The sequence below is a fragment of the Akebia trifoliata genome, chromosome 12 (genome assembly GCF_017979445.1).
Source record: "Akebia trifoliata isolate Shusen 1 chromosome 12, ASM1797944v1, whole genome shotgun sequence".
NCBI lineage: Eukaryota > Viridiplantae > Streptophyta > Magnoliopsida > Ranunculales > Lardizabalaceae > Akebia > Akebia trifoliata.
The window spans coordinates 432,418-460,108 of NC_141386.1; the positions used below are offsets into that span (position 1 = coordinate 432,418).

General features: G+C 34.7%; 4 protein-coding genes across 4 annotated transcripts; 3 read left to right on the forward strand and 1 right to left on the reverse strand.

The window, feature by feature from the left end:
• Positions 1-4,293: 4,293 nt before the first annotated feature.
• FAP2 (Chalcone-flavanone isomerase family protein) lies at positions 4,294-12,113 on the forward strand. Its single transcript, XM_086419124.1, has 11 exons — positions 4,294-4,518; positions 5,891-6,490; positions 7,316-7,538; positions 7,816-7,891; positions 8,009-8,111; positions 9,617-9,685; positions 10,786-10,822; positions 10,915-10,989; positions 11,090-11,141; positions 11,548-11,592; positions 11,806-12,113. Exons 2-11 carry the CDS (start codon positions 5,988-5,990, stop codon positions 11,901-11,903), a joined length of 1,281 nt encoding a protein of 426 aa, XP_086275250.1. The 5' UTR covers positions 4,294-4,518; positions 5,891-5,987; the 3' UTR covers positions 11,904-12,113.
• An 815-nt stretch (positions 12,114-12,928) lies between these two features.
• Positions 12,929-15,926, forward strand: LOC147388429 (protein OXIDATIVE STRESS 3 LIKE 1-like). The gene is made up of 2 exons (XM_086418631.1): positions 12,929-13,388; positions 15,169-15,926. Exons 1-2 carry the CDS (start codon positions 13,120-13,122, stop codon positions 15,680-15,682), a joined length of 783 nt encoding a protein of 260 aa, XP_086274757.1. The 5' UTR covers positions 12,929-13,119; the 3' UTR covers positions 15,683-15,926.
• Positions 15,927-16,112: 186 nt separating this feature from the next.
• On the reverse strand, positions 16,113-17,994 carry LOC147388430 (GRAS family transcription factor). Its single transcript, XM_086418630.1, has one exon. It carries the CDS (start codon positions 17,820-17,822, stop codon positions 16,233-16,235), a length of 1,590 nt encoding a protein of 529 aa, XP_086274756.1. The 5' UTR covers positions 17,823-17,994; the 3' UTR covers positions 16,113-16,232.
• A 1,444-nt stretch (positions 17,995-19,438) lies between these two features.
• LOC147388431 (agamous-like MADS-box protein AGL30) lies at positions 19,439-24,819 on the forward strand. The gene is made up of 10 exons (XM_086419548.1): positions 19,439-19,633; positions 20,390-20,449; positions 20,563-20,581; positions 20,711-20,775; positions 22,130-22,145; positions 22,232-22,293; positions 22,804-22,900; positions 23,282-23,329; positions 24,343-24,413; positions 24,533-24,819. The coding sequence occupies exons 1-10, from the start codon at positions 19,449-19,451 to the stop codon at positions 24,660-24,662; spliced, it is 753 nt and encodes a 250-aa protein (XP_086275674.1). The 5' UTR covers positions 19,439-19,448; the 3' UTR covers positions 24,663-24,819.
• The last annotated feature ends 2,872 nt before the right edge of the window (positions 24,820-27,691 follow it).

Below are 27,691 nucleotides of genomic sequence, written 5' to 3' on the forward strand. Positions count from 1 at the left end.
ACTGCATCGCTTTCGGTAGAAAAGAACTTTCTGTGTTGATAGTCTTTCAAAAGCTTTTTCAAATTAAAATTATTAATTTGTAAATGCTTCGATAGAGATGTCCTCTCTCATTTTCTTGAGGGAAAAAAATTATGTTAAAAAAGGTGGTTTATGGGACTGTCATCAACAAATTTCACGATCTACCTCATGATAAGTGAAATAATATCGTAAATGATTTTATTGATTTTGATGAAATTTGAGATATATACTTTAGTATTATCCCTTGATTACAGTCAAGTACAAAAATAAAGATGGTGGCGTATATGTAGCTTTCTTATCTCCGAACTTCGTATTTGATTGGTTGAGAATGTTGCTTTGATAGTAGTTTTGTTGTACTTGATTTTTTGTGGAGGTTTTTCATAGTTTTTTTTTTTTTTTTTTTTTTTCTGACTTTGCTTTTAATCGACTAAGAATGATTTCTTGACTTCCAAAAAATGGTTTTAAGCTTGATCTTCTTTTTTATCAGAGTTTGAATCTCTTGAAGAATTTTACTTCGTCTTTAGAGAAGGTTTTGAGAGTATTTTCTTCTTTAGAGGAAGGGCTTCTGTTTTCTGAGAAAAAATGATGTAGGTTCCTTTCAAATGAGGGAGACTTAGGTATGTATAGACTTATGATAACTTAGCTTTTCAACTATGTCTTTATTTAATGAGTTTTGATTGATTCGTCTAAATGTTAAATTCGTTCAAATCAAATTTTAAGGATTGTTGATGGGTTAAACTCATTTTTTTAAATGTAAGGTCTGATACTTAATATGTAGATCACTTGACTTTATTTATATCATGGGCTTTATCTGCAAAAATTCAAATTCAAATCATATGAGATCCATCTCAAGCAATGGATCGTAATTTCAATGTATAGGCTACAAGTCTGATTTTAAAGATTTTTCCATAATTTAATGAGTTGCAAGGTCTTTTAAAATTTTTGACGTATACAACAAGGAGTGGATGAGCCCTAATTTTTGGTTATATATGTATGTTATTGGGAATTTATAAAATACGATGAATAATATTCACATCTAAACCTTAAAAAAATTATGGATAATTTTTCCTAATTTCTTAATTGGGTAAACAAAACATACCAAATCGAAATAATTAAGGTGGAATGAGTTGGATAAGTGGATAGAAGGATTTTTTTTTGTACAGCCACACCAACATTTTCTTTGTCTATTTTATTAATAAAACTAGATGAATTTCAATATGTGGGACAATCTTTATAAAATTTTTATTACAACACCACATTCTCTCTCTTTCCAAGTAAAATAATGGAGTTAGAAGATTTCATACGTAACACATGATCCCAAATTCCTAACCAATAATTTCATCTCCATAAGTCTTAGAAGGATGAATGAGTGAAATTCTTGGTGTGTTATTAAAAGAATTAATGATGAATGCATGCAGTTGGATACGAAAGTGATGTGGCAAAGACACAAAATCGCACATCTTTTTATTGTGTATCCCTATAAAATGATCTATGATTCTGTGTCCTTGCCATGTCAGCCATGTACCCAACCGCATAAGAAGACCACGTGCATTCATCACTACTCTTTTAAAAAAAGGGCTGAAGTGGCAATAAAAAATATCTATTTGACATGGTTCCTTCAACTACTTGAAGATTTGCCAAATAAATAATACCATCAATGATTGAGATTGGTGTGGGCCCATTAGGCACGTGATGTGCCAAATTTCACACCATAATGTGTTGTGTTTGTTGTACCATATGTTAGGTAATCATGTAAGTTGCAATATGGAATGTAGGCCTAAGTTCATCATATAAAACTTTAGTGAGGCAGAGCATGTGCCCAAAGACTAGTCCATTATGTCTAATTAATGGATCACACCCATGGTTTTAAATCTAGTTTTGACATCTCGTTTCGTCCACGAACAAGATCGAGTCATCTCAGATGAATTTTCTGATATGTTTGAGGTATTTCATTCAACAATGAGAAAATGAGCTATGATTTTAAATCTCGTCCAATATGTTTGACTTGCCTATTCGTCTCATTTGTGGACGATACCGACACACATCGGATGAGATTTAAAATCATGATCACACCTCCATCATGCTCATGTAATGTAATCCAATTGACATATATTTTAAATTTCTATTGTCCAATAATTATCAACTTTAGGGGGAATTTTTATCTTCTGAACAATTTATATAGTATAACGGACTTGTTTTAGTGTTTTTAGATTGAAAAATTACCAGGATCCCATCATCATCATCATTTGTGGATATGGACAATTTTGCAATCATGTAAAGTCTATATCTTGATCTTTTTATTTTTTATTGTCACTTCTCAGCATGGTTTTTAAACTCGTCCGAGATCGAGACGTATCGCCCGAGTTAACTCGGTATCAAAGTTGAACGAGACCAACTCACAAAGTCAATTTTGGACCGAGTTTTACGTCTGACAGTGTAATTTTTTGAGTTATCTCACGAGACATCTCAAACGTATCGGAAAACTCGTCCGAGACAACTCGGTATCGGAACTGAATGAGACGAGACGCGATACCGAGTTTAAAAACCATGCTTCTCACACTTATTATTTTACATTGTCAATATGATTGAGATAAGAAATGTGAGTCGTGTTGAATGCATGCAGTAAATCATACACTATCTATACGTGGTTGACATGGCAAGGGTGTATAACCATAGGTCTTTTTCTTCAGGATACACAAAAAAAGATCTACATCATGAAGAAAAAGATTTACGATTATGTGCCCTTGTCACGTCAACCGCATACACGAATGATTTATCGTGTGCATGTATCATTATTCAAAAAAATATTATCGTTCACGCGATGATGTATCAAGGTACATAGATGCATACATCCCATCCATGAGAAAGTTTTCGCTCACAATTCTCACTCTCCACTATGTGACACGTGCAGCCTATCGAGGATAGTTTTGAAAACTCAAGGATGCCCTTAAAAGACGCGAGCTATTGTGATTGATTGATCTAAGACCCTGTGAGTGCTGTAAGGAAAAATTTTGTGAGCAAAAAATTCTCACCTTCCATCCGACATGGAACAGTGACACTAGAAGTATAATAAATTAGACTTGGAAAGACGTGTGCCTTATATCTGTGGACGTTGGTCCGTATTTGACCTAAACACAGAAAACGTCTACATGTTAGGTTTAATTGATGATCATGTACTCTAGGGAGTTGTGTTGCAACACACTCCCAATCTCCCTTGCATGCCAAGTGGCAAGTTTTTTTTTGTTTTTTTTTTGTTTTCTCTTGCCGATATCTCAATATTGTATTCATTTACAAGAAAAATAAAAAAAAATTACATTTTCATTATATTGAAAGAAAACTACTTAAATACATTTGTATCGTTGGAAATCAACAAGTCGGCTTTTATTACAATCACATGAAATGCATTCGGATGACATCTTTATTGATTAGGGACGACTTCGATCATTCCCATAATCTAACAATTAGTTAATCGCAAACACATTTTAATTAACAAGCGATCACATTGGAGATATGTTTAGTTATTGTTGTCAATCCCAAAATATTATTACAATATGAGGTGAAATCTCTAATTAAAAATTATCTTGATTTTTACTGTGTTTGTATCTGGGCTATGCCCAATCCATAGACCATCGTCTTGTGCAAGGACTAGTCCTAGGACACTTGCAATGCCTGCACTCATGAGTGACCTTTGAAGAATTAATTACTCATATTGGATATTGAATTCATGACTTACAAACATTATCCACTTATCGGTCCAAAGTTGCCATTGAGCCAACCCCTCAGAGTTAAAGAAAATTATCTTGGTTCATCATCTCATAATGAAAAAACTCAAGTTAATGATGAGAAATCATTAATCAAGAAGATTTTTGGTATGTAATAAGTGTACAATGAACCTCAATGAAAGGCTATAAGATGTGAGTTTGATACTTAGTATGAGCAATATTTTCTCGGAGTCACGTGAGAGGGCGCACCATCACTTACCCAAAGCATGTGACGTGTGGGAGTTGCATGTGCCCCAGGAAGGGACCCATATGCCTTGGCTCTTCCGGTCCTCATAGTTGGTCGTAAGTACGGACACCCCGTCATAAAAAAAAAAAAAAAAAAAAAATGAAAGAAAAGAAGTGTACAATGAAGTGGGACTAACCTTGTAAGCTGGTCCTGATAGTATAGAATTTGGACTGCATATAATAAGTATATTATATCTGTCCATTCTGAAATATGTAAGGGCATTTAATGTCCAATAAAAAGGCCAAAAAGGCATTTATTTAACGAGTCCCCGCCAACGAAGAACCTGAAAGAGACGCAAAGATCTTGTCTGAAAGAAAGTATATTCGTTTCTCTTCGCCTTCTCGCATTCTTTCTACCCAAAATAGGGGAAAAAAAACTAAACTTTTGAAAAAAACCGACTAGAACCCTAATTTTTTCCCCTTTTCTTTACTTCATTTTCTACCTGAAAGGCTCTCACTGACTCCCATGGAGGTCTGTTAAATGTTGTTTCAGGTTTGTTTTCTTTTCCTTCTATTTAAAAATGAGGTCTTTTTTTTATAGTTGATTTGAATGTTTATAGAAGAAAGAAAATCTTGTTGGTAGGTTGATTGTTTTGAAGTTGTTTAAGCTCTGTTTAGTTATTGAGAATTTGAGATGTTTGATTTCTTCATTTATTTTGCTAGTTTTTGTTGAATTGTTGATTTTTTTGAGTTATGTTGCATTTGGTTTTTTTTTTTTTTTTTGGGAGCATTTATTAGCAATGTAATGGGGTTTTTTTTTTCGGTTATGAGGAGTGGAGTTTAAGTTGTTCTTGCAAAACCCTTTCTTGATCTAGTTGTAGGTGTCAGTTTTGATCGCCATTTCTTCGCCGAAGAATCTAAAAAAAAAAAAAACTGTTTTTTGCACAAAAATGTCAATCCAAACAGTCCCTTATGAGAGGATTCTATATCAGAGTGTTAATTAATTACTTTTCCCCCAGGGGCGGAGCCAGGATTTTCTTGTAGTGGGGGCAAACTATGGTTAGTTGTATAGTTGAAGAACTTGAAGATGAATGATTTTAGGGAGAAATTCAGAGGTTTTTGGTTAGAAGTTGAAGAAAAGGATATTTAAGTCATTTCCAATTAGTATAGGAGAAGGCCCAGTCAAGAGGCAATGTCATCAACAAAAAATCGAATGGGGGGGGGGGTGAATTGGAAGGAGGTGAGGGTGTGGGGGCAAATGGGGAGAGAGGTGAGGGAGTGGGGACAAATGGGCCATGTAATTAGTTGAAAATATAGGGGGGCCTCAAACTTTTGTGTGGGGCAATTGCCCCCACCAGCTCCTTACTAGCTCTGCCCCTGTTTCCCCCCCTATTTTTGGAGGTGGTGCAGTATGAAACAAGGGTGTGTCTATTTGATTGCAGGGAAAATATTATAATGAAAATAAATTTTCCCAGGAAAACAGTCTTAGGAGATTGAATTCCTTTACAAAATTTTTGTCCTTGTTAAATTGTATCAAGGAAGATGTTCAAAATAGAGTTAGTGTTTTAGTTTTGTGAGAGAAGACATTGGGATTTTCTTAGCGTGATGAGAAAATCTTCTTCTTTTTTAATTATTTTTTTCTTGTAACTTTTAATTCATTTTTGGAGGTAATGCAGTATGAAAAAATAAAAATCAAGTGATCCCAATTGTTTGGGACATGACCAGTCCAAGTGTTGACCCACGGTTTGAGTGGTCTGGTCATTGGATATTGATCAAAGTTGGGTTTGGTGCGCAAACCTGAAATTTCACATTTTTTGTTGTCTATTTATTTTGTATTGGGTGAAGATGCATGGAATCTTAGGCATGCTATATTTCCTTTTCTCTGCTTCATAGACTTTACTATTTCTTTAATTTTTAATGCTCAGGAATTCAATCTCAATTTTGGATTTCTATTGCACACTTCGTTCCTATGCCAAGACTTCATAGCATCAGAATTGTGCGTTAAACAACACATAACATAGTATGAGGAATAGTTGGTTCTTTTTTATGGATTTGGATGGAGGATCTCCATACATCTTCCCCATGGATCCTATTCTCTCGCACAGTTTCAGGGGTCATTTTTTGTCCCAAATTGGTTCATTTGTCGAAAATTCTCTCCATCAGTCCGGACGTTTCTATTTCCCTGGAAGTTTAGCCCTTGACGAAGCTTGTAATTGCATTTCAAAGTTTGCTGGAGCTTTACTTATCTGGTTTGCTACCGGGTCAAGTTCAAACTTACATTACAAATTATCGGGTCATCCACATAGCTCAAAACCTGGAAAGTTTCAATCTTGTTCACAAGTTAAGCATGTTAACTCTTGTGACCATAAGCTTGCGGGGTTGTACTCTGCATCAAGCTCAAGAGCAGAATCTGCTGCCCGGGTGATTTTTGGTGCGTTTGGACATATATTGAAGGAAGTTGATCAGCTTCAATCGCTTCCGGTGCTCTCATTAGCTGCAGCATTGGTACCACCTTTTGACAATTTGTAAGTCTCTTGATATCAATGTCTCTTGTTACCAATGAATTCATGAGCCCATCCTGTTTTTCTTTCTAAGTTAGACATTGTGCTCACAGTGTAGTAATCTTGCTCTATTTGTTTTAGAGTAGGGTATTTTTCTTTTTTTATAGGCAAAAATTTAATTATTAAAAAGGAAGCCGGAGGTTGAGATAACCAGCGAAATTGCAATAAGAAAGAAGAAAAAAACCTTAGACCAAAACAAAGCTTCCCATCTAAAAACAAACTCCTAAAAAAACATCCCTTTAAAATCCGGGTCTAATTTGCTCCTAAAGAAAATCAACCCTAAAATTTCCAGAGCAATGCCGAGCCTACTCACATTGTTACGAGAAAGTATTGGTGTGGATGTGCATGAGTGAGTGTGTGTGTGTTTGGGGGGGGGGGGGGGTTGATAATTTACATGGGGTATCATGATTACTTAGAATCTGTATTGTCCCTGCTCACAAGGACGTGTCAACTGACACAGGTTCAAATAGACTTAGCATTACTCTAGCTGTTAACATGGTCGGTACTTTATATGGGAGTTGTCCTTATAAGATTACCGAAATGTGCGCACATGGATACAACAACAAAGAGGGCTCAATAGGTGTAGCATTCCTATAGTTCCGAACATGATCCTGCACTTTGATCCAAGCCCTAATATCTTCACATTTATCCTTGTCTATCATAAATCAATAATTGGATTCTAATGAAATGAGTATATGTCGAAGTGTGATGATGTATTTGTCATTTATTTTTCTAGTTTCCAGTCTCATTTTCTTACGCTTAATTTGTTTCCTTGTTGATGGGCATAAGATCCTCGAAGGTATTATCTGTACCGCTGGAGAATACAGATGTACAAATCAATGGACACATGGACCAAACGACCTGTGTGAGTGAGCTTCGAGGATCTGCTGATCTTTCTTTTCCAGAAATAAACTGGACGAGACATACAGTTGAGCCATTAACAGGCATCAAATTTCCTGCTGTTTTAGACAACATTCTAGCTGGAGAAAATAACTCCACTTTGACTTCAGAGGTACCATCACTAGACTTTCAATGAGTTCTCTTGTTCACGTTCAACTAGTCTCCCTGCAAAGGATCATAAGCAATGCCGAGTATGCACTTTGATCTGTAGTTCTAGTCATAGTTATCAAATCAAGTGCTTCTATAGACACCAATTCCATTTTGTTCTCATTGAAAGCTCCTTGAGTTATATCTTTATTTGCTATCTGTTGATTTTCCAAATCAATTTCCTTTCACTATCTCCCCAAAAAAAAAATGTTGAAATAAAACAATTTTCTTTTGTGTTTCAGGTCCTTGTTGGAACTGGTTCCAGAAGTATGACAATTATAAAAATTAAAACTCTTAGAATCTATGCATTTGGTTTGTGTGAGTATCATGGCCTTTAGCATGTTAAATTTTAATCTCTCTAAAAGAATTAAAGCTGATCTGTTATGACATGTACTTCCCATTAATCCAATTATTCTCACTTGTCTTTCCTTATAGATGTTCACCCTGGTTCTATATGTGAGAAATTGGGTCCAAAATATGCTTCTGTTCCTGTCGGTGAATTGAACAAGCGAACAGATTTTTTCGAGGATCTTCTCAGGTATACTTCACTTTGATACCCCAGAACTATCCTTGAACAGAATTCTCTTTGTTGTTACTTGAACCTGGACCAATTATACTATTATTTTATGTATTATTTCTGCATTCCTAGGAATTATAACTTGAGTTACTGTCATGTAACAAGGACATTTCACCTTCAGAAATTTCATGTGCTAACATATTGCATGATTGGCAGCAAAAAGTGTTTGATCAAATTTTTTATTATTCATCCTATAGAAGGATCTTCCATGTTTGTTTTTGATAATTTAGAAATAATTTGTTAAGAATTTTTCATTAAAGTTGAAGGTTCTAAAAGAGTCAGAGGAATACCCAAAGATTGTGGATTGAGATAGTGAAAGCGGATATGAAAGCTTTAAATAACCAAAGGCATGACTTTGGACACAATTAAACAGAGGAATAGGATTCGTTAAGCCGACCACAAATCTTTAGGATAAGGCTTCGATAATGATGAAAATAATTTATTGAGAAAGAGGAACATAAAAATGTTACCATGGAAGAGCACCTTGAATGCACAAAGTTGCTTATTTATGCATCGTTGGCTAATGAGTGGGCCTTCTTGCTTCTTTTAGAAGTATGGCTGGAGAAAACTTTCTAGCTCCTCACTAACCATTTAGATCATAGATGTGAGCTGATAAGATCATGTTATTGTCTAAGTTTTGGAGTAATCTACAAGACCCCCTTTATTGGTCTTTATGCTCACGAAATGACATTGAAGGAGTTTCCTTGAACCTCAAATGGATCTGAGTGAAAAGTATAAACTGCTTTATAAATGAGCATGTGCTTCCCTTTTGTTATAACTTTCCATCCAAATTTCCCAAGAAAACCTTCAAAATTGAGCATTTGTTTCCATTCTGAAGTTGAGTGGCTTCCATAGATATATACTACCACACCTGAATTTGACATGCCATTCTGTGTTCTACATGGAAATCTTGATACAAGAGAATAATTTCTAGACACATAACAATGTGTCATGGGATGGGACTTTTAGTGTGGATGGTTTCCTTACCATGGAGACTACCCTCTTACAAATTGGCCCATTTTTATGAGGCCCGGATACCCAAGGTATTAAAAAAAGGATTTGAAAGAAAATCCTTGATAGGATTAACAATCTCAGAAATGGACTGATTTTATCATGATGATCTTCTTGTCATCCTTCTCCAAAACGCTGAATCTTATTGATCTGTTTTTTTTTTTTTTTCAGTACAAGAAATGTTGGAGCCCCTTAGATACAATATTATATTTAATTTATGCCAATTTCTTGTAGTTATATTTTTTGGGATACACTGAGTGATATTGAGTTTTCTGTTGATGCAAGTCTGCCAATTTACTTGCTGGTATGCTGGAGATTGCTTTTAGCTTGGTGTAGTCTTAAGTTTCCAGAGTTGAACCCTATTCATGAAGTTTTTTGGTTTCTATTATGATTTTTCTTCTTCTAGGATTAGCTTGTATTTTTCCCTTGACAAGCTTTTTGTAAGGGTGTGACAGGGAGGATATTCACATGACTGTGAGGCTCGTGGTTAGTTGCAGTGGTCTGAAAGTCAATACTGTGCGAGAGTAAGTTATATTTCTTCTTTGGACTTTCTTTCAAAACATTATACCTTTCTGATTAACTTCTTTATGATGTACTGCTTGGTTGGAATTGTAATTGTAGTTGTTTTCCTTCTCCCCTGAAGCTTAAATACAGCAATGGATGAAGATGGACTTCATTCTAGTTGTCTTAATAGGGAATAAAATAGAGGAAGTTTAGGCATGAAGGGTTCCAAAATGGTGGATGAAGGCTTAAAATGACTTGTATTGAGGTGATAAGAAAATGTGAAGGCACTCAACATAAGATGCAACTTTAGATAGGATTTTTTTTTTTTATTTTTGGATAGATGAGAAAGAAAGAAACAAAAGCAGGCTGGTCGAGATGAAAGCACACACTTTAAGTTCCCAAATCTTTATACAAAGGCTGATTGCAAAATGGGGAATTTTTTATAATGATAGTAGCGTCAGTTTGTAATTGTGCCCCCGGTTGTATTTTTTTTCTTCCATTTCTGTATAAAGTAGGTCCTTTCAACCTCCTTTCTTTTGATAATATAATACATCTTCACTCATCAAAAAATGGAAGAAGAGCCCATATATTTGACAATGTTAAATTAAAGTTTGTTATACAAACTTTCATATAACATTGTCACCAGCCAGCTTGCTTTGTTATGGCCAACCATTAACATGGTTCCAAGGTATCTCCATGGTCAATACTTACCAAACTCCTCCCAAACTTAGCCTATTCTGATATTTTTAGCCATATTAATAGTGGCTTAAAAATATGGATCATGTAGAATACCATGAGTGAAACTATAATTGGTAGGTTTGGTATATTAATGACATTAAGGGCGTACTTATTTTATCACAAACTCAGGAATCAAAGAAGGGTAGGGAAAGGTCTTTGTAAATACTCAAATTGGGTTATACGATTCAATGCACCCACTGAAACAATGTAGTGTAGGTTCCTGACTTCTATTCAGTTTCATTTACTAGGACCCTTTTGATGCAATTTACTATGCTGTGTATCTGACCTGCTGGCAGATGCATAAATCATGAACATGTATGGAGAAAATGATAAAATCTTGCTCTCTCGTACAATTTTTTTATTTTAATTTTTTCCGTTGCAGTGCTTTTGAGAAATCTCTTCGAAACCGGTTACTGAAGGTCAGTCTTATAGCAAATAAAAGTTTGACAATCTCCTTCATAATCTCTTAAAATGATCTCTTGCTGACAACTATGTCTTGTTTCCTAATAAGATGAACCCCAACACTGATTTTCACTGCCTGAGATCGTTCGGTTCATGTTTCACTCGAGATATCCCATTACCTGTGGTAAAAATCATTTTCCATGTCTCATTTTCCCCTCATCATTGAGGTATGGACTCATCATTGAGGTATGGAGTTGTGTTTGACTTTAATGATAAATTTGTAGGGTACAAGGATTGATTTCCGAAGAACAGCTGATGGGCAGCTAATTACAGAAGGTGAGTAGTTGCCGAAGGAAGAACCTAAGGTTTCCATCTTATGGATTGTTATGGCCAATAAATAGCATGGCCATGTGAATGCCAAAACTGGTCCAATTCTATGATGGGTACCATCTGATTCATCACATCTCTTGGAGAAAGAATATGGCTAAGGAGGGTCTAGATTGAATGGAGTTTAGTTTCTATGGTTATGATCATCCAGTCTGATCGAATTTCTGCTTAGATTTTCCAAGTGTGAATCATTAAATGGCATGTCTTCACCTTGTTAACCACATTTACCACTGTTCCGAGTATAAACTAGATTTTATCATCTATAGGATTGGACCTTGGGTCATCATCCTATATTACTTCACAATATTCAGGCATTTATATCGCGTAACTTACATTGAAATGTTTATACATGCAGTTGGGGGCGAACAGATTGGAGCAGTCCATAGCAAGGATTTATGCAGTAAGTAAACCCTTTTTTCCCCCTCCTCTTGAGAAATTCTATTGCCACACCAACTTTTACTAGCAACATACCAATTCTTTTGAAATTAAGGAGCTGTTTTACATATATCGATTGGTGTGTTATTGGTAAAAGTTGGCGTGGTTATCTTTTTTCGAGCTTAGGTAGTAGGAGGAAGGGGTGGAAGGTTGTAAACGTGTTCGTGTTCACGTGCAGGGGCTTTCTTTGACATGTACATAGGAGATGTTCCAGTATCAGTGCAGGCAAAGGAAGAGATTGCTAGAAATGTGGGTTGTATCATGAGGAGATGCTAAAACTAATATAGGGCATCCTTCGCTTCATTTTCTTTCTTTTACCAGATTTGATCAGAGAAGCTAATTGTGTAAATGTAGGGCACAGCATGTTTCATGATGCTTTGTAATAATAATTGAATTTGATTACTGTTCCTGCAATGCTTTTAAAACCTTGATCCAGTCAGTGTAGTTGATTTTGATTGTTAAAAAAAAAAAAAAAAAAAAAAAAAAAAAAACACCATATATTCTCATTAATTCATCAGGGTGTTTGGTAACAAAATTAGCGTGGTTTACTTATCCCTCACCAGGATAACTTAAATTCTTGAATTCCCACATTCACTGTATTTGGATTGGCAATTTGGTAATCCATAAGAGCTCAAACACTCTTAGTGAGATCTTACCAAATTAGTAAGGTTAGTGTTTCTCTATAAAATTGGCTTTTGATAACTTCTATTTAAATCTGAAATGTTTCAGAGGCAGAATCCAATTATGTGAGTCATAATCTGAAATCAGATACAAAATAATTCCACAATAATAAGTCAATGAAATATTGGTAGAATTTAGGCTCGAGATACGATTTCATTAATAGAAATAGAAATAGAAATTAATTAATTAATTAATAAATTCGATATCAATCTTTTCGTATTATTAAATAACAATAATACAGCAAAGCAAATCCATCGTTTACTACGTGTCATCATGTTTCGCGTAACTTCTCATAATCGCATCTCGCATGAAACTGGGATCTTTCCTAACCAATATTTCCACGTGTCACCATGTTGACCCATCTGCCCCATCATGAACTAAAAAACGTGTCGACATCTTAGATGTCCTAAACGATACGTCTAATTCAAGAAACGGGCAGCTGTCTCGGTCAATCAGTTTTTTTTTTTTTGGGTAATTTAATTCTTGAAAAATGGTATCTTTTTTTTTTTTATAGTATATCAAAATCTTATCACTTAAACGGCCTTGATTGAACAATAAAATATTTATTTATTTTTGCTATTTTTAACGATTTAGTGGATGAGGATAAGGTCTTGTCTCCTCATATATGTACTATTTTCATTTTCTAATTCTCATCATAGTTGTCTTAGAGATCAGTTTCCTCAATTGATTTTTATTTTTTTTTTCTTTCATAAAAGTCCAATTTTTCGATCTCAAAATAAAAACCCACTTCGCAGTTTATGTAATTTCGCGTTATTTTTTCTGAGTTTCTCAGATTTTTTGTTTGAAAATTATGTCGATCGCTTTGGAGAGAAGTAATAACAGGGTCGAAGGTTCAGGATTCATGAGTGGGTTGTCTTGTAATTTCGATTTTGAAGGGAAGAAAGTGGTTGAAAAACGAGAAGAAGAGTTGGATTCTTGTAGTTCTTCGATTGGGAAGAACAGTGATTTGTCAGAGAGATCATCGATTGAATCAGATGGAGAAGATGAGACAGAGGTGCAGAGCTCGTATAAGGGGGCCTTGGATTCTTTGGATGCGTTGGAGGAAGTTTTGCCCATCAGGTTTTGATTTCTTCGATCCCTGTTTTTTTTGGGTTCTTCTTGAATTCGCTCGAAAATTCCTCACAGAAAATCTCTTAAAAGTTACCGTTTTTTAGTAAAAATGGTGAAATAAACAAGTACTCGGCGAATTAACGAAGTCTCTCTCTGTACTTTAAAATAGGGATTTTTTGGTCTATTTGTTTGGTGGGATGTGTTTAATTTATAAGGAAATTTAGGAAGAAAATCTAGGATTAGAGACGATAATAATTTTTTATTTTTTTTTACTTTTATTTATTCTGAAATTCCGAATCTTTTACGGGTATTAATAGAAATCATCTTAAAGTGTAAAAATTTTCTTGACCACTTAAACGCGGGGAACAAAACTAGAGAGAAGAATATCAAAATTCACTGATCTTTAATGCACTTAACATTTGTGGCTTTGATCCAGAAACAAACAATGCTCTGTTTTGGAGAAGATGAACACCACTTTGGAAATCAAGTTGGTTCTTTTTTGAAAATGGTGGGGAGGAGGTTGAAAGTTGAAACACACAATTTGTTGAACTCGGTGGGATTTATGGCTCTAATTGATTTCCTTCTCTGTTTTGGTACAATTGAAATAACCCATTTTATGAAATAAAATTAAATTATGCAACTTGAAGACTTAAAGACTTCTTCTTTCCTAAACTTGATTGGTTTTTTGATTGATTTATGGAATTTAAGTTTGAAAGGTAAAAAACCCTTATGAACAATTGGAAGATATCAAACCTCCCGAAAAGATGTAGGTGTTAGTGGTACAGAAAGTTAAGCCCATATCTTTGGATTCTAAATATAACATTACTCTCCGTAGTTGATGTACGTGGTGGCCCACTTTGTGGTGGTTTTCAACTTCAGGGTTCGGAGGTAGCCCTTTCCGAGATTGTTCCTTTTACATAATGCCCTCGGTGCCAACTTTATGGTGGAAGCAAAATTTTTAAGGAGCCCTCTCCATTGGGTTACACATGTCATTTCCAAGGAGTTGTTTCAAATTTTGGCGGAAATGTAGGGGTGTGAAATAAATTCAAAACGCCATGTGTCTTGTAACGAGGAGGGTTCCTTCAAAATTTCAAGCGGGCTGCCTGCTTCAAAGTTGGACTCCTTTATGGTGGCTTTCACCCGGGTTCCCTTCCTTTTTTTGCTTCCCTAGTTGCCATTTACGAGGTCTGAATCCTAGACATTGTGTTGCTTTGATACCAAATGATATGGACCAGACCGATACATGAAAAAAATACCAAGGGATTAGTAGTGGTGGGAAGTTAAGCCCATATTTACACCAAACCTCAACTGTAATTTTGTGTCTTTTCCTATAATCCTGAAATGAGCCCGTCTGTTCTACATTGCTCTAGACTGATTAAACCGGTATTTTATATAGTAAAGTTGCTTCATTTTCAGTACTATGAGATGGTATTGAAATACCTCCTTTTTCAAATTTCCCGGGCTACTTGAGATTATGAGAGACCCGATCATGTGAAATTGATTTGTGTTCATTTCGATTCAAGTTAAAAGGCTGTTTTTTTCCACTCTATGTGCTAATCATTATCAAGAGAACCCATTTTCTAAAAATTGATTTGGGTTTGTTTAAAAATAAACCATTTCCCTTCCCACATGATTTAGGAATTAGGATAACCCATTTTCTGAAATTGTATTTTACTCATTGAAACTTGTTATATAATTGGAACTAATTTTCTGTATATTCAGTCAAAGTTCTATTTGAATTTGGGTGAAGTTTGTATGACTTCAATTAGTTGATTCTGAGTGTTTGCAGGAGAGGAATTTCGAAATTCTATTGTGGCAAATCGAAGTCCTTCACAAGTCTAGCGGACGTTTCCTCCTCTTCATCCATTAAAGACCTTGCCAAACCAGGTAATGCCTACACAAGGAAACGAAAAAACCTGATCGCTTGCAGTATTATATGGGACAAGAATCGAAATAGCCCACCTCCAAGAAGTAATGTTGGAGGGATATCGAAGAGACCCACAAACTCCTGTCGAAGCACGATCACTGTATCTGGTTCCACTAGCAGCTTTGAAAGCAACAACAATACAGATAGGAATTCAAATTCGACATCTTCATTAACATCTCGACTGCTTCCTCCTCTGCACCCACAACCAAAACCATTGGTCATCAATGGATCATCTTCTTCATCGCCACCTTCTCGACCAAACTTTTCTCCTTGGCGATCGTTTTCATTAGCAGATTTACAATGTGCCACTACTACAACTAACAATACAGATAGTTCTTCTGCTGGTAACAAAGACGAGCATGAGAAGCTCCATTAACGCTGAAGCTTGTTGTCTTCTTTTTCTTTATATGGTTATCTGAACTATGTTGGTCGTCATGTTTGTATAAATAGTGTGCTTGAGAGGTCTGTTTACTTGTTTGTAGTTTGTAGTTTGTACTGTAGTTGAGCGTCTTCGTAATATAATCCACATTTATAAATGTGTGTTTTATCAAAGATGTAAATTATCTGACACTTATCTAAATGGCAAAGTTAATCTAGAACCGATCTGATGATTTATCAAATTGGATTCTTATTGGATCAAGATCTTTTTCAGAACTCAAACCCTCGATTTGAATCCAGATTTGAATCCAAAGTTGTTGCATCGCAACAGGTGGAAGGATAAGCCACAAGGGTTTCCTCTTTGGGTGCAAATTTTGTGGCCATTGTAGTCCAATTGAAGCTACAAAAATTATTACAATTTTCCCAAACAAAACTATTAAAAGAGCAAGAACTACAACACATAAACTAAAAATAGGCGTTTACACACACTCCTTAATAGACCAAAGAGGATACTTAATGCAGAAAAAAGAAACTAGAAAAAACCGTTTTTAACTGTCATTTACACTACTACCCAAAGTCCACAGAGAACAGAACGATACAGACTGACCCTTCCACCACAAGCACACACACCCATCTCTTTCACCTACTCTCATTTCCCAGTTAGGGTCATATTTCCTCAACAGAGCTCGAGCTCCATCGATGGCGTCCTCTCCAAATGTCTTACCCACAAATCCAACTCCTTTCATCTTCTCACACCAACCCTCCTTTCCTTCATTCATCTCAGCCCTGTTCATCAACGCCATCGCTGCCTCTCCTTCCATCACCCGTCTCTCCTCGCATTCTCTCCCTTTAAACGCAGAACTCGTCGAATCCAAGAACCTCCATAAGTACTCCACTCGTTTTGAAAACCCACTCGCGAAGTCCCCACAATTGTTGCAGCTACATTCCATGTCGTTTTCACAAAGTATTACGCCTTTGGGCTCGAGATTTTTAAGTACTTTCAAGAATTCGGTTCGGTCATCTGGATTTGTGTGGTTCAAGTGGTGGAGTCTGAATTGGGCACAAACGATTAAGATTTCGTCGGGGGATGTGTTAATGATTTGGGGATTTAGTGTTTGTAAAGGGTGGTTGTTGAGTAGGTTAATTTGGAGATTGAGATTGATTGATTTGGCGTATCGGAGGAGACGAGATGGGAAATCATCACCCGGTGGACCCATGGAGAAAGGGGCAACAGTAGCACTATGAATATTTTGCAAAATCGTGAGCCGAAGAAGAGGAGGCGGCCCACCAGATCGACAGCTCAAAGCCTCAAGCAATGTTGGCCATTGGAGTCCATGAGAGACCCCGATGTCGAGAATGTGAAGGGTTTGTTTAGAATCGGGTTCTTGGGATAGAACTTGGAGAATCGAAGCATTAGCAACCGTGTTGGTGAAGGTGAACCATGGACTTATCTCGTAGAATTTGAGTAGAGATCGTTGGAACAATCGTGGCTCGGTTGTAGTGAAAGTGTTAGGTGGTGGGTCAGACGACGATGTACTACTTGTGGAGAGGTGGTGGGTCAGATTCCGGAGGCCATGATCAGCAAGTCGATGGTTGGTGTCACCGGAAGGGGACGCGAGTTCATGGAGAACATAAAGGAGGTGTTGCACTCGAGTTAGATTTCCAGTGTTGATAGCCAAAGCACAAGGATTGAGTAGCTGTTCTGCCCATCTTCCTTCCTTGTTATTACCGTTATTACAGTTATTCCCTGTAGACTTGGCTGAAGATTTCTTAGTACCAACTGTTCTTTTCACCCCCACTCCATCCCCCCCATCCATTTCGTTGACTCGACGACGCTGAAGATGATTTTGAATTGTTTTGGGATTTGGGGTGTCGGGTGATTTTCGTTTCTTGGATGGTTCGGGTGTTGGGGTTGTATCGGTGACGTCTGGAGTAGCGGTGGTGACTGTGGTTATACAACTAATAGGACTGATGAAATCTTGTTCTTGAAGTTGACCTTCATCCCACCATTGATCATTGTTGATCTCCGAAGTGTTGTAAGGATTGTCGAGGATCGATGGGAAGAAAGAGATCGATTCTTCTAACCAATCGAGGATGTGATCGGAGATTGGATTCTGATCTGGTCCATCAATGGTCATGATGATGGATGAAGATAGAGAGGGATGAAGGGAGGAGGAGAAGAGAGAATGGTGATTTGAACATTGACTTTCAAGGGAGAGGAAAGAGAGTTTTGGAATTATAGTGTTTTAGGAGTTAAAATAATTAGATAGGCAGTGATGTATTGAGGAGGAAAGGACGGTGAAGAGTATATTAGTTGGTTGGTGTGTTGTTTGCTTGGAAGGTGTGGTGTTTGTTTATTGAGGTTTGTTCAGACAAAACTGTTTTCTTTTGTTTGGTAGTTAATATGAACGTCATGGTGTTTTGAGATCCAAATTGGGATTGGAGAACAAATTTGAGAGAGAGTAAGGGAAAGTGATGGGTGGGTTTGAAACTTTCTACTTACAAGAGAGACGGCAAACTCTAAACAACTAATTAGTAGACTCATATGTTGTATTATTTGCCTTAAGATTACATGAGATGGATGAAAGATCCATCCAACACAAGGGATCAACAGCCGTCCATCCACCAAATTATTCAGATTTAAGATGTGGGACTAGAGTTGCAAATTGATCCAATTTGATCATATTGGAACTAAGTCGTCACGAATCCGATAAGATATTCAATTATTAGATTTGGACCCAACATGATGAACCTTTCTGATCCCAAAACACAATTTTTTGAAACAAAATTAATCCAATCCAAAGGACCATGTACAACTTGACCGAGGTCATCATTTGGGTGTCATGTGGACTAATACATTGATACATTAATTGTCCCAAATAATATCTCATCACTTCAGGATTCATGATTTAAATTAGATTAGAAAAAAAAATCATTTTTTGAATCTAAATATAGGTTTTGAAAATGGACTGCCACTAAAATTTCAAATTTAAAATGCATTTATCAAAATTGTTTTAAAGTTTTTAGAATTTTGAACTTTACGTTAGCGGGATACTGGATTATGTTTTTAGTGTACATCGATTATTAGGATTCTTTTATGAAGGCAAACATTTTAAAGTCTCCTATTGCGTATATTGAATTAAGAAGCTAGTTTCATGAATACAACCTAAATTTTGCATATTGAACTAAACTAAAAACCCACCCATGACGAGAAATACTCAAATTCGAATAGCTATAAATCATCAATCAAGATTATTTTTGGTGTGTAGGCCCATCAATGCAGCCAATTATGAGATTCTTATCCTAATTTTAAGAAATCCATAATTTATATTATGTTACCAAATTTGGCTACTCTCCAAATATGGAAGGTTTAAATAGTTTCATAAATATGCCCAAAATTTTGTATATTGATCTAAGCTAAATATCCGTCTGTGATGAGACATAGTCAAATCAAATGGCTATTAAATCACCGATCACTCTTATTTTTGTTTGGGCCCACCAAAGGGTACGATGAATATTCATGCATCAATGCACCCAATGAAACTGAACCTAATATATGAGCTTCAATTCATAAATTCGGCTATTGGACTTTGTGAACAAATGAAATAAAATCTTCCATCTATATACTTGTGGTCTTCTGCCATAAATTGTCCTTGTTGGATTGGATAACACCAACTTTAAGACAAATTTGTAAATTCCAGTCTATAAATCATTCTTTTTGAAAATGCAAATATTTGTTTCTTGAGATCAAAGGAGTCTGAGAAATGGTGAGAGGCAAGGTAAGAATAGAGAGGTTTGACACAGAACTCGGCAGGAGGAAGAGTTACTCTAGGAGAAAGGCAGGTCTAATGAAAAAGGCCAGTGAACTCGCTACACTATGCGACGTCGAACTTGCTGTCTTAGCTTTCTCACCAAATGGTCAACCTTCTCTTTGTGTCGGCGGAAAGAGGTGACCATCCTTACTTTTCTCTTTGTTTTGTATCAATTTATTTATTTATTTATTTTTTTAAAATTTCTTTTTAATGAAGTAGTTAATAAATTGAGCGTAGGAGAGATGAGGATGTTGAGACTTGAGATTAACGAGTTGAAAGATTAGAAAAGATAAAATTAGAAACACACATACTGGGAAAAATTTAAGAGTAACTCGTATAAACGACAAACTGAGAGAAAGCTGTTATAGAGGGTTTGAGTAAGTTCAATGAAGACCCATTAGTCCAAGTTAGAAGAAATATTCAAGTTGAAGGTCATAAAAGAACGAGAGGCACTGCTGGAAAACTGGAAAATTCGACAGGCTAAGGCCCAAGAATTTTAGAAATCGAATTTCGACGGCCCAGAGTCATTGAAAATTTTGAAATTCGACGCCTTGGTCTGTCGAATTTTATGAAATTTGACGATCTAGAGCTGTTTAATATGAGTTTTTTTCACGTAGTGAGGATGACCTGAAACCTGAAGGTGAACAATGAAAGAAGATATGGACTTGCTCTCAATGACATAAGACTTAATTAGCTTTGGCTTAAGGGAAATTGAGGGACAGGATTCATTCGATCAACTCCAAAAGGATAGGGCTTTCTTGTAAATTTTTTTTGGAAAAATATATAAATAGTTAGAATTTTTTTGCTTGATTAGTCTTATTTTGTTCTTGCTAATTAAGATTGCTTGCTTGGTTACAAGGTTTAGTTTATACTTTATTCATTTTGTGATTCAGTGATTTAGCTTCCCTGGTTGAGAAAGTTTCCAAAATGACTCTACAAGAACGATCATATTGGTGTGTAGTTAATATTTCGTGAAGAAATCAAGTTTAATTTATTCAATTACAAATTTACAATTGAAATGGATTTTTTTTTTTAACTGAAACATTTTCATCTTTCTTGTCTACAGGAAATGTATGACTCTCAATGTAAGATCTAGCTTAAATTTTAACTCTTTTTAAATTTTTTTTTTTTTTAATAAAAAAAAAAAAAGATTGAATTAGAGAGGAATTGTTGTTTTCGATTGTAATTGATTCTCTTCTATTTGTTGATGGCAGTCATTGCAAAAGTCATACAAACATTACGATCATGAAATTGATCAAAAAAAGTTCACCGACAACGGGTAGAATTCTGATCCTTAATATATCATCAATTTGATTCCAAATGTACACTAAATTAAAATAAATTTACAAAAGCAATTGAGAAAGATGGATAAATTATCACACCAGTTAAGTTCTCAAAATATGTATCAAAAATTCAAAATGGGGTCTTATCCATTTTGGTGAAAAACTTGATCTTTGGAAAAAGTAAATTTTGTGGGGTAGCTAATATTTAATTTTCTTCCATACCCATGTTAATAAAGAGTAACATATGATCAATATTTTTTTTCATAATTACCAAAATACCTAAAACATATAAAAGCAACCTTCTCACAAAAATTAGAAAAATTACGATTACTCTTCCATCGTGCACTATGCAACCTTTTCTCCTTGTTTTCAATCAATCTTTATTTTCTCGATGTCATAGTGAAAGGTTTTTGGACGATCTTCACTTTCGGGGGTTCTTGATCTTTGATTTCAAATTTCTCTCGATCCATATTGTTTGATGCTGTTGTAAAGAACTCCCACAACAATAATATAAAAGATGTCTCAAGAACAATAGTAAGCAAAATATGTTTGAAAGAAATTAATCAGGTAAGAGAAAATTAGGAAAAACAACTACAACATAAAGAGTTACGTGATTTACCTAATAAGGACAACATCCATGAGCAATCTGGCAAGGAAATTATCACTATCAATTTTGGAGAAAATTATAAGTAGACTTTGTAAAGAACACCTTACAATGGAGAGAAAATCACCAAGAACCTCCCATACCAACACATGCCATCAAACCCATCTACTTTCTTGCTCAAACTTCAAACTTTGTTTCCACAAACTTGTAAATCAAAACCCTTTGAAAGAGTTCTGACAATGACCATGTATTTAAGACAAAGAAAAAAATCCCAATCAAGAAAACCCTCTTTCACTCTAAAACCATTTCTAAGAAAACTCTCTCACAAAATACACTTTTGAGATCAAACCCATAAAATGCCCTATCTAGAGAAATTACAAAAAAACCAAAATACCATTAAGAAGAGTGATTTTTTGATCACTATCCCAACAAATGCATTTGTGATATTTACAGCTATACTCAACTCTCCCAACACCTTTTGAAAGATCTCTTCCACTTTTTTTGACAAAAAATATTTCCATTTACATGTTTTCATATGAAAAAGATATTTAAAAAAGAAACTATAGAAAACTTATATTTCGAAAAAATAAGTTGATTACCAAAACGGTTAAAAAACATTTTTGATAAATCTTTTGAAAACCTGGCTGGTAATGTAACTTACCCATATATCTTTCTCTACCTTTTCGATAAAATAATCTAAAAAAAAAACTAAATTCTTATGTTGGCTCCATGTTTGATCTCTGTAGGAATGAAAGAGTGGAGGTATGCATCCCTTGACATGGTTGTATTTATTTATTTATATTTACAAGTTGAATAGATTTCATTATCACTTCTAATAATTTGTGTAGAAGCTGCATTATGAATTGAAGCAACTGCAGCAGAAACTTATTGAGGAGAGCAATAAATTGAGGTATCCAATCATTATTTTCTACAATATTTTGTTATCCTGAATCGAATTCCAATTTTGTTACAATACTTTATTTTGTTAAATTTTTAGGGTGTTTTACATATATGGCTAAAACTTTTTATCCTATCACCTAACGGATTCTGATTTAAAATTTTTTTCTACTTCTGTGTAAAACCATTTTTGTACCAAATTTCTCTTTATACTCCTGTTGTTTTTCAAAAATTATATCACGATGAGTCCAAGGGGTACAAAGATAAATTCACTATGAAACTAGCCCACTAAGGCTTTTCAGTCTCTATATTGCAATTTTTTTAAGCTACTGTCTAGGCTTAAAAACTTTATAATAGTGCAAAATTAATTTATAATTACTTTTACCTCAATTTTTTTTTTTTTTCATTTTGCCATAAACTAACCTAGGCCTAAAACCTTTATATTAGTACAACATTAATTCACAATCACTTTATGAACATTCTAAGCTTTCTGATAGTTATAGTGTTTTTTTCCCTATTTCAGTGCATGGATGAACCCAGATAAAATCAATGACATGGCTCAGATCAAATCAATGGAAAAAATTCTGATGGATTCCCTTAATAATCTTCAAAGACAAAAGGTACTTTTATTGTCAAATTCTCCGTAAGACAAACTTATTTTAACTTTTTAATAGAAATTCAGGATATTATGTCTTGAAGTATATCTGCAATATCAAAATTGTTTTTTTTTTTGGGCTGCTTTATCAAATTGGGTGAGTGAGGAGTCAACAATATTGTACCTCCATAAGACGTTTTAAAAATATTTAGCAGATGGCAATAGAATTCTTTACCAGACAAGTTATCTATTGTTCTGGCATTGTTAAAATTCACTTTAGCACTCTCTTTTAAACTTCAAATAAATGCTTATGAAAAGGATAATTTACCAAGTTTATGACTCATTAATAGAAATGCTTTGATGTAAAGAACTGTGTAATTATATGAATAACTTACAATTTTTATAGGATGATTGGATCAAGCAACGTTCGCTTGAATCTTCGTCTGCTTCAAAGGTATGTATGTGACTTTAGACCTCAACAATCATAATTCTTTTAAAATGTACCTCTTAAAAATATATTTAATTTTGTCTTTTAATGCAAAAAAAGCAAGAGGAGTTTTATTGTCATTATTAATGACTTCTGTGAATACTATTTTGAGGGTTTGTAGTATTTATGAAAGAGTCGTGATGAATGCACACGATCTTGGTACACAGCTGAATTGGCAAGGGCGCAGAACCATAGATTGTTTTCATTGGGATACACAGGAAAAAAGATGTGTGGTCCTGTGCCCTTGTCATGACAGCTGCGTACCCAGCCACGTACCAAGACCACATGCATTCATCATTATTTTTTATGAAATTGTTATAAAACTATGTTTTAACGATATTTATGGAGAATCTATATATATGTATATTGCAAGGAAAGGAGGAGACTTGAGGAGGAATATTGGCAATTATTTATCGTAATTGTATAATAAAATTTTCATCAATAATTTTTTGAGCTTTTGTATTATTTATTTAGATCCATCGTACAAAAGAAACTTGCTTTTTTTCTGTTAGGGTGGATATAGGGCAAACATTCATTGTCATTGTATAATAAATATTTCAATTAAGAGCCTTACTATAATGACTTGAAACAACACTGAAACTAGCACTTTGTGCAAAGAACCATCAATTTTCCTCGAGAATATAACCCTCGTATCTCGAAAAAAAACATATATGGTTTCCTACGCACTCAAGTGGGAGGTTGTGAATTCAACCAAAGTATTCGGGTGAATTCAACCTAAACATACAATACATCATGTCAACCTTAGTTAATAGGTTGGGAGGTTGTATGTACATAGACATGCATGCACACGCATGTATTTTATTGTATAACACACATGCATGTGCACAAATACATACATGTACACTTCCTCGAAGTTCAGCACATGTGCATGCGTGTGTATGTGCATGTGCATATGCGCATGCACGGAGATACTACTTTCATTTAGATAAAAGATGTGAGAATCGATTACATTTTTAAAGGTACATCGTGTCAACTGGATTCCTACATTGGAACTCTCTGGGAAAGCCACTGTTGGATCCTCTAACCAGAGGTACGTAACTTGTATTGCTCCGCAACCTAAAAAGTGTATATGTGATATGTTCTTTTTATTCTTGTGTACACTACTGCAGCCAATTTCTTTTTTTTTTCTTTTTTTTTTTTTTAAATCAGAAACTTGGCAAGTCATGCAAATACCAATGAACAAAATGAGAATGTCGGTGAAAGTGTCGAATCAATCCCAATGAAGATAGCAATAACAGCGGAGAGTAACCAGTCGAATTCAGAAGTTGCAATGGCATGATATTTATCTTCTCCCCTAATGGAGAACCTGATGATGAATCCTTTAGAATTCCTTTTTTTTTTTTTAAAATAGGAAATAAACAGTTAAATTTAAGAACAAACCATTACTATCCTGCTTAGAATTTTTTCTCTATTGTTTAGATTTTAAGTTAGATTGATCTTGAATAATGCTTGAACCATAGTACTGGGTTTTAATTATATTTGGTATAAGACTGCTTTTAAGTATTATTGTTGAGTAACTTCTGAAAAGAAACTGTTTTGGTAGAAGTTGTATTTTTCAATATTAAAAAAGTTGTTTGGTAATTTCATCAATTCACAGAAATACTTGAGTACCTACAAGAAGAAAGTGATCTTGTGAGAGCTATGGTTGTCAATGGGCGGCTTTGGATCGAGCTTGGATGAGCCCTAACCCGGCCCTAAACCCCCATATGGCCTAAATCAGCAAAGTCCATGCCTGGACTAATGAGTTTGGATTGATTTTCACGTTTTATATGATATTAAATTTATGAAAACTTAGAAGTCGTTTGGTGTTATCTTTCATCAAAATAGGGATCCAATCTCCCTCCTAATTTAAAAACATTAATTAGAGATCATGAGAGAAAACTTGTTCTTTAATTGATGTTATTCAACCTTTTTCGCCTACTCCAAGTTTAAAAATCTTGAAAGGTTTTTGGTTCAAGCCTAAACTAGGTTGGTTCAAACTCAACATCGGGAAATCCAGGTACTTTAGGAGTCTGTTGCATAATAAGAGACGATCATGGTCAAATGGTTATTGCGTCTAGCTTCTTTGTGGGTTTGGGTACCAATAATAGAGTAGAATTTTAAGCTCTCTTCCATGGATTAAAGCTTATATCTTTTGGGGGCAAAAGCTTGGAGATTGAATAAGACTCAAAGTTTCTTGTTGACATGTCGAAGAGTGATGAAGGTCCTTGGTCTTTGGAGCTAATGCAGGCGAAGAACGATCTTTCAATTAGTTCGTTGATTCTCAAAAGAATATCAAACAATTGGACATAAAAAACTTATTGATTCACATAGAACATTAAGCAATTGGAAACGAAAGAGAAAAGTCTTTAAAAATATAAATTTTATCAATCAAAATTTTGTCTCCCATAGTGGAGTTACACTACTCTTAATAGAAAAGAATCTTACTCCTTGAAAACCACAAAAATGGTAAAAAAATAGAAAAAATACTAAAAAGTAAAAAAGAAGTAGGGGTGCAACTTGGTTTGGTTTGATGTCAAATTGGAACTGAAATGATATAGGTAGGTTCCACTAAATTAGAACCAAAATTGAATCAAATTTCATTGGAACCAAACCAACCCAAACCAAACTAAAGTCGGTTGGGTTTGGTTTGATTCTATGGGTTGCAGATATTCTATAAATTGTAAGTAACATTTTTTTAATGAAAAAATAAACATAAAATTTCATGTAATAAACCATTATTCTATCTATAAAAAGTCACTAATTTATCCCTAAAAGATTATTAATCTATGTCCTAACACCTAAAAGAATTCATAATATATATATATATATATATATATATATTGCTAAAGAGTTCGGTTCTATACAAACTTGATCCGAGAACCAAACCAAATTGATCGGTTCTCCACTGTAATCCAGATTCGAATTGTGACTTGTTCCAAACATTAACCAAACCACCTCAAAGCTATCGATTCGGTTCAGTTTGAACCAGACCAAGTTGCACTCCTAAAAATAACCTAAGTATGGAAATAGATACTACTTAATCTTAGAAGTAAGGCGGAATTGATGGTACGTTATTCTGACTTCTATAATATAGTTATTAACAAAACAAAACATTCCTAAATAGCGAAAACTTTTAAAAAATAAGGTAAACGAATGAATCTAACTTAAAAATAAAAAGTCAATAGCTATGGATTTGAAGATCTCAACGTTTCCATTTAAGAATGGGTCTCCTCAAATTATTCTAACTTTATTGTCCGTTTAGGTCTGTGGCCCTACTTGCATGACATCAGGAATCCATTTGGTTAGAAGCTAAAAACATCTTGAAAAATTTATAGTGGGAAATTAGACATGTCTTCAGGGAAAGTCAATGAAGTTGAAGATGCACTGACAAATCATGCATCCATCTGTTTGACCTCTTTCATTTTTTGATTCTTATGTGTCTCTTCCACTTGTAGCTGGGAAATTTTTTAGAGGAGGTCTTTTGGGTTTTCCAAACTTACGTTTCTTGTAATAGGGTTCTTCCATTTTTAATTAATATAGCTCCGCTTATTGAGCAAATATATATACAATTTAATAATTGGATTATGTTCTTGTGTACACGTAGACATAACATTCCCGATTTGCCATCTTTGAATCATGCTCCTACATCGATTATAGGATTCTTTTATGAAGGCAGACATTTTTCCCTTTCATATTGCGAATATTGAATTAAGATGCTAGTTTCTTGAACACAACCTGAATTTTGTATATTGAATGAAACTAAAAAACGTCCATGACGAGAAACACTCAAATTGAATGGCTATAAATCATCAATCAAGCTTGTTTATGTTGCGTAGGTCCATCAATGCAGCCAATGAGATTCTTAATCTAATTTTAAGAAGTCCATAATTCAAATTTTGTTACCAAATTTGGCAATTCTCCCCTGGTTTCCCAGAAAATGCAACAAAAATTGGAAAGTTCAACTTGTAACATAACTACACCAAAAATTTAGTACATTGATCAAAACTAAAATTCCGCCCAAGATGAGACATTCTAAAATCAAATGGCTATAAATCACTGATCACACTTATTTTTGGTGCAGGCCCACCCAAGGGCATGATAAACATTCATGCATCAATGCACCCAATGAATCTTAACCTAAATTCTGTTATTGGACTTTGTGAACAAATAAAAATAAAAAAATCTTCCAGCTATAAATTTCTGGTTTCCTTCCATAAATTTTCCTTGTTGGATTGATAACACCAACATTAAGACAATTTTAAATTCACTGTCTATAAATTAATCATTCTTTTTGAAATGAAAATATTTGATTCTTGAGATCAAAGA

Coding starts and splice junctions, on each gene's coding strand:
- FAP2 (XM_086419124.1), top strand. CDS start 5,988: ATGAGGAATAGTTGGTTCTTTTTTATGGATTTGGATGGAGGATCTCCA. Junction 9,686..10,785: donor AAAGTCAATACTGTGCGAGA/GTAAGTTATATT, acceptor TTTCCGTTGCAG/TGCTTTTGAGAAATCTCTTC. Junction 11,142..11,547: donor TGGGCAGCTAATTACAGAAG/GTGAGTAGTTGC, acceptor TTATACATGCAG/TTGGGGGCGAACAGATTGGA.
- LOC147388429 (XM_086418631.1), top strand. CDS start 13,120: ATGTCGATCGCTTTGGAGAGAAGTAATAACAGGGTCGAAGGTTCAGGA. Junction 13,389..15,168: donor GAGGAAGTTTTGCCCATCAG/GTTTTGATTTCT, acceptor GAGTGTTTGCAG/GAGAGGAATTTCGAAATTCT.
- LOC147388430 (XM_086418630.1), bottom strand. CDS start 17,822: ATGACCATTGATGGACCAGATCAGAATCCAATCTCCGATCACATCCTC.
- LOC147388431 (XM_086419548.1), top strand. CDS start 19,449: ATGGTGAGAGGCAAGGTAAGAATAGAGAGGTTTGACACAGAACTCGGC. Junction 19,634..20,389: donor CTTTGTGTCGGCGGAAAGAG/GTGACCATCCTT, acceptor TTTGTGATTCAG/TGATTTAGCTTCCCTGGTTG. Junction 22,294..22,803: donor GAGGAGAGCAATAAATTGAG/GTATCCAATCAT, acceptor TCCCTATTTCAG/TGCATGGATGAACCCAGATA.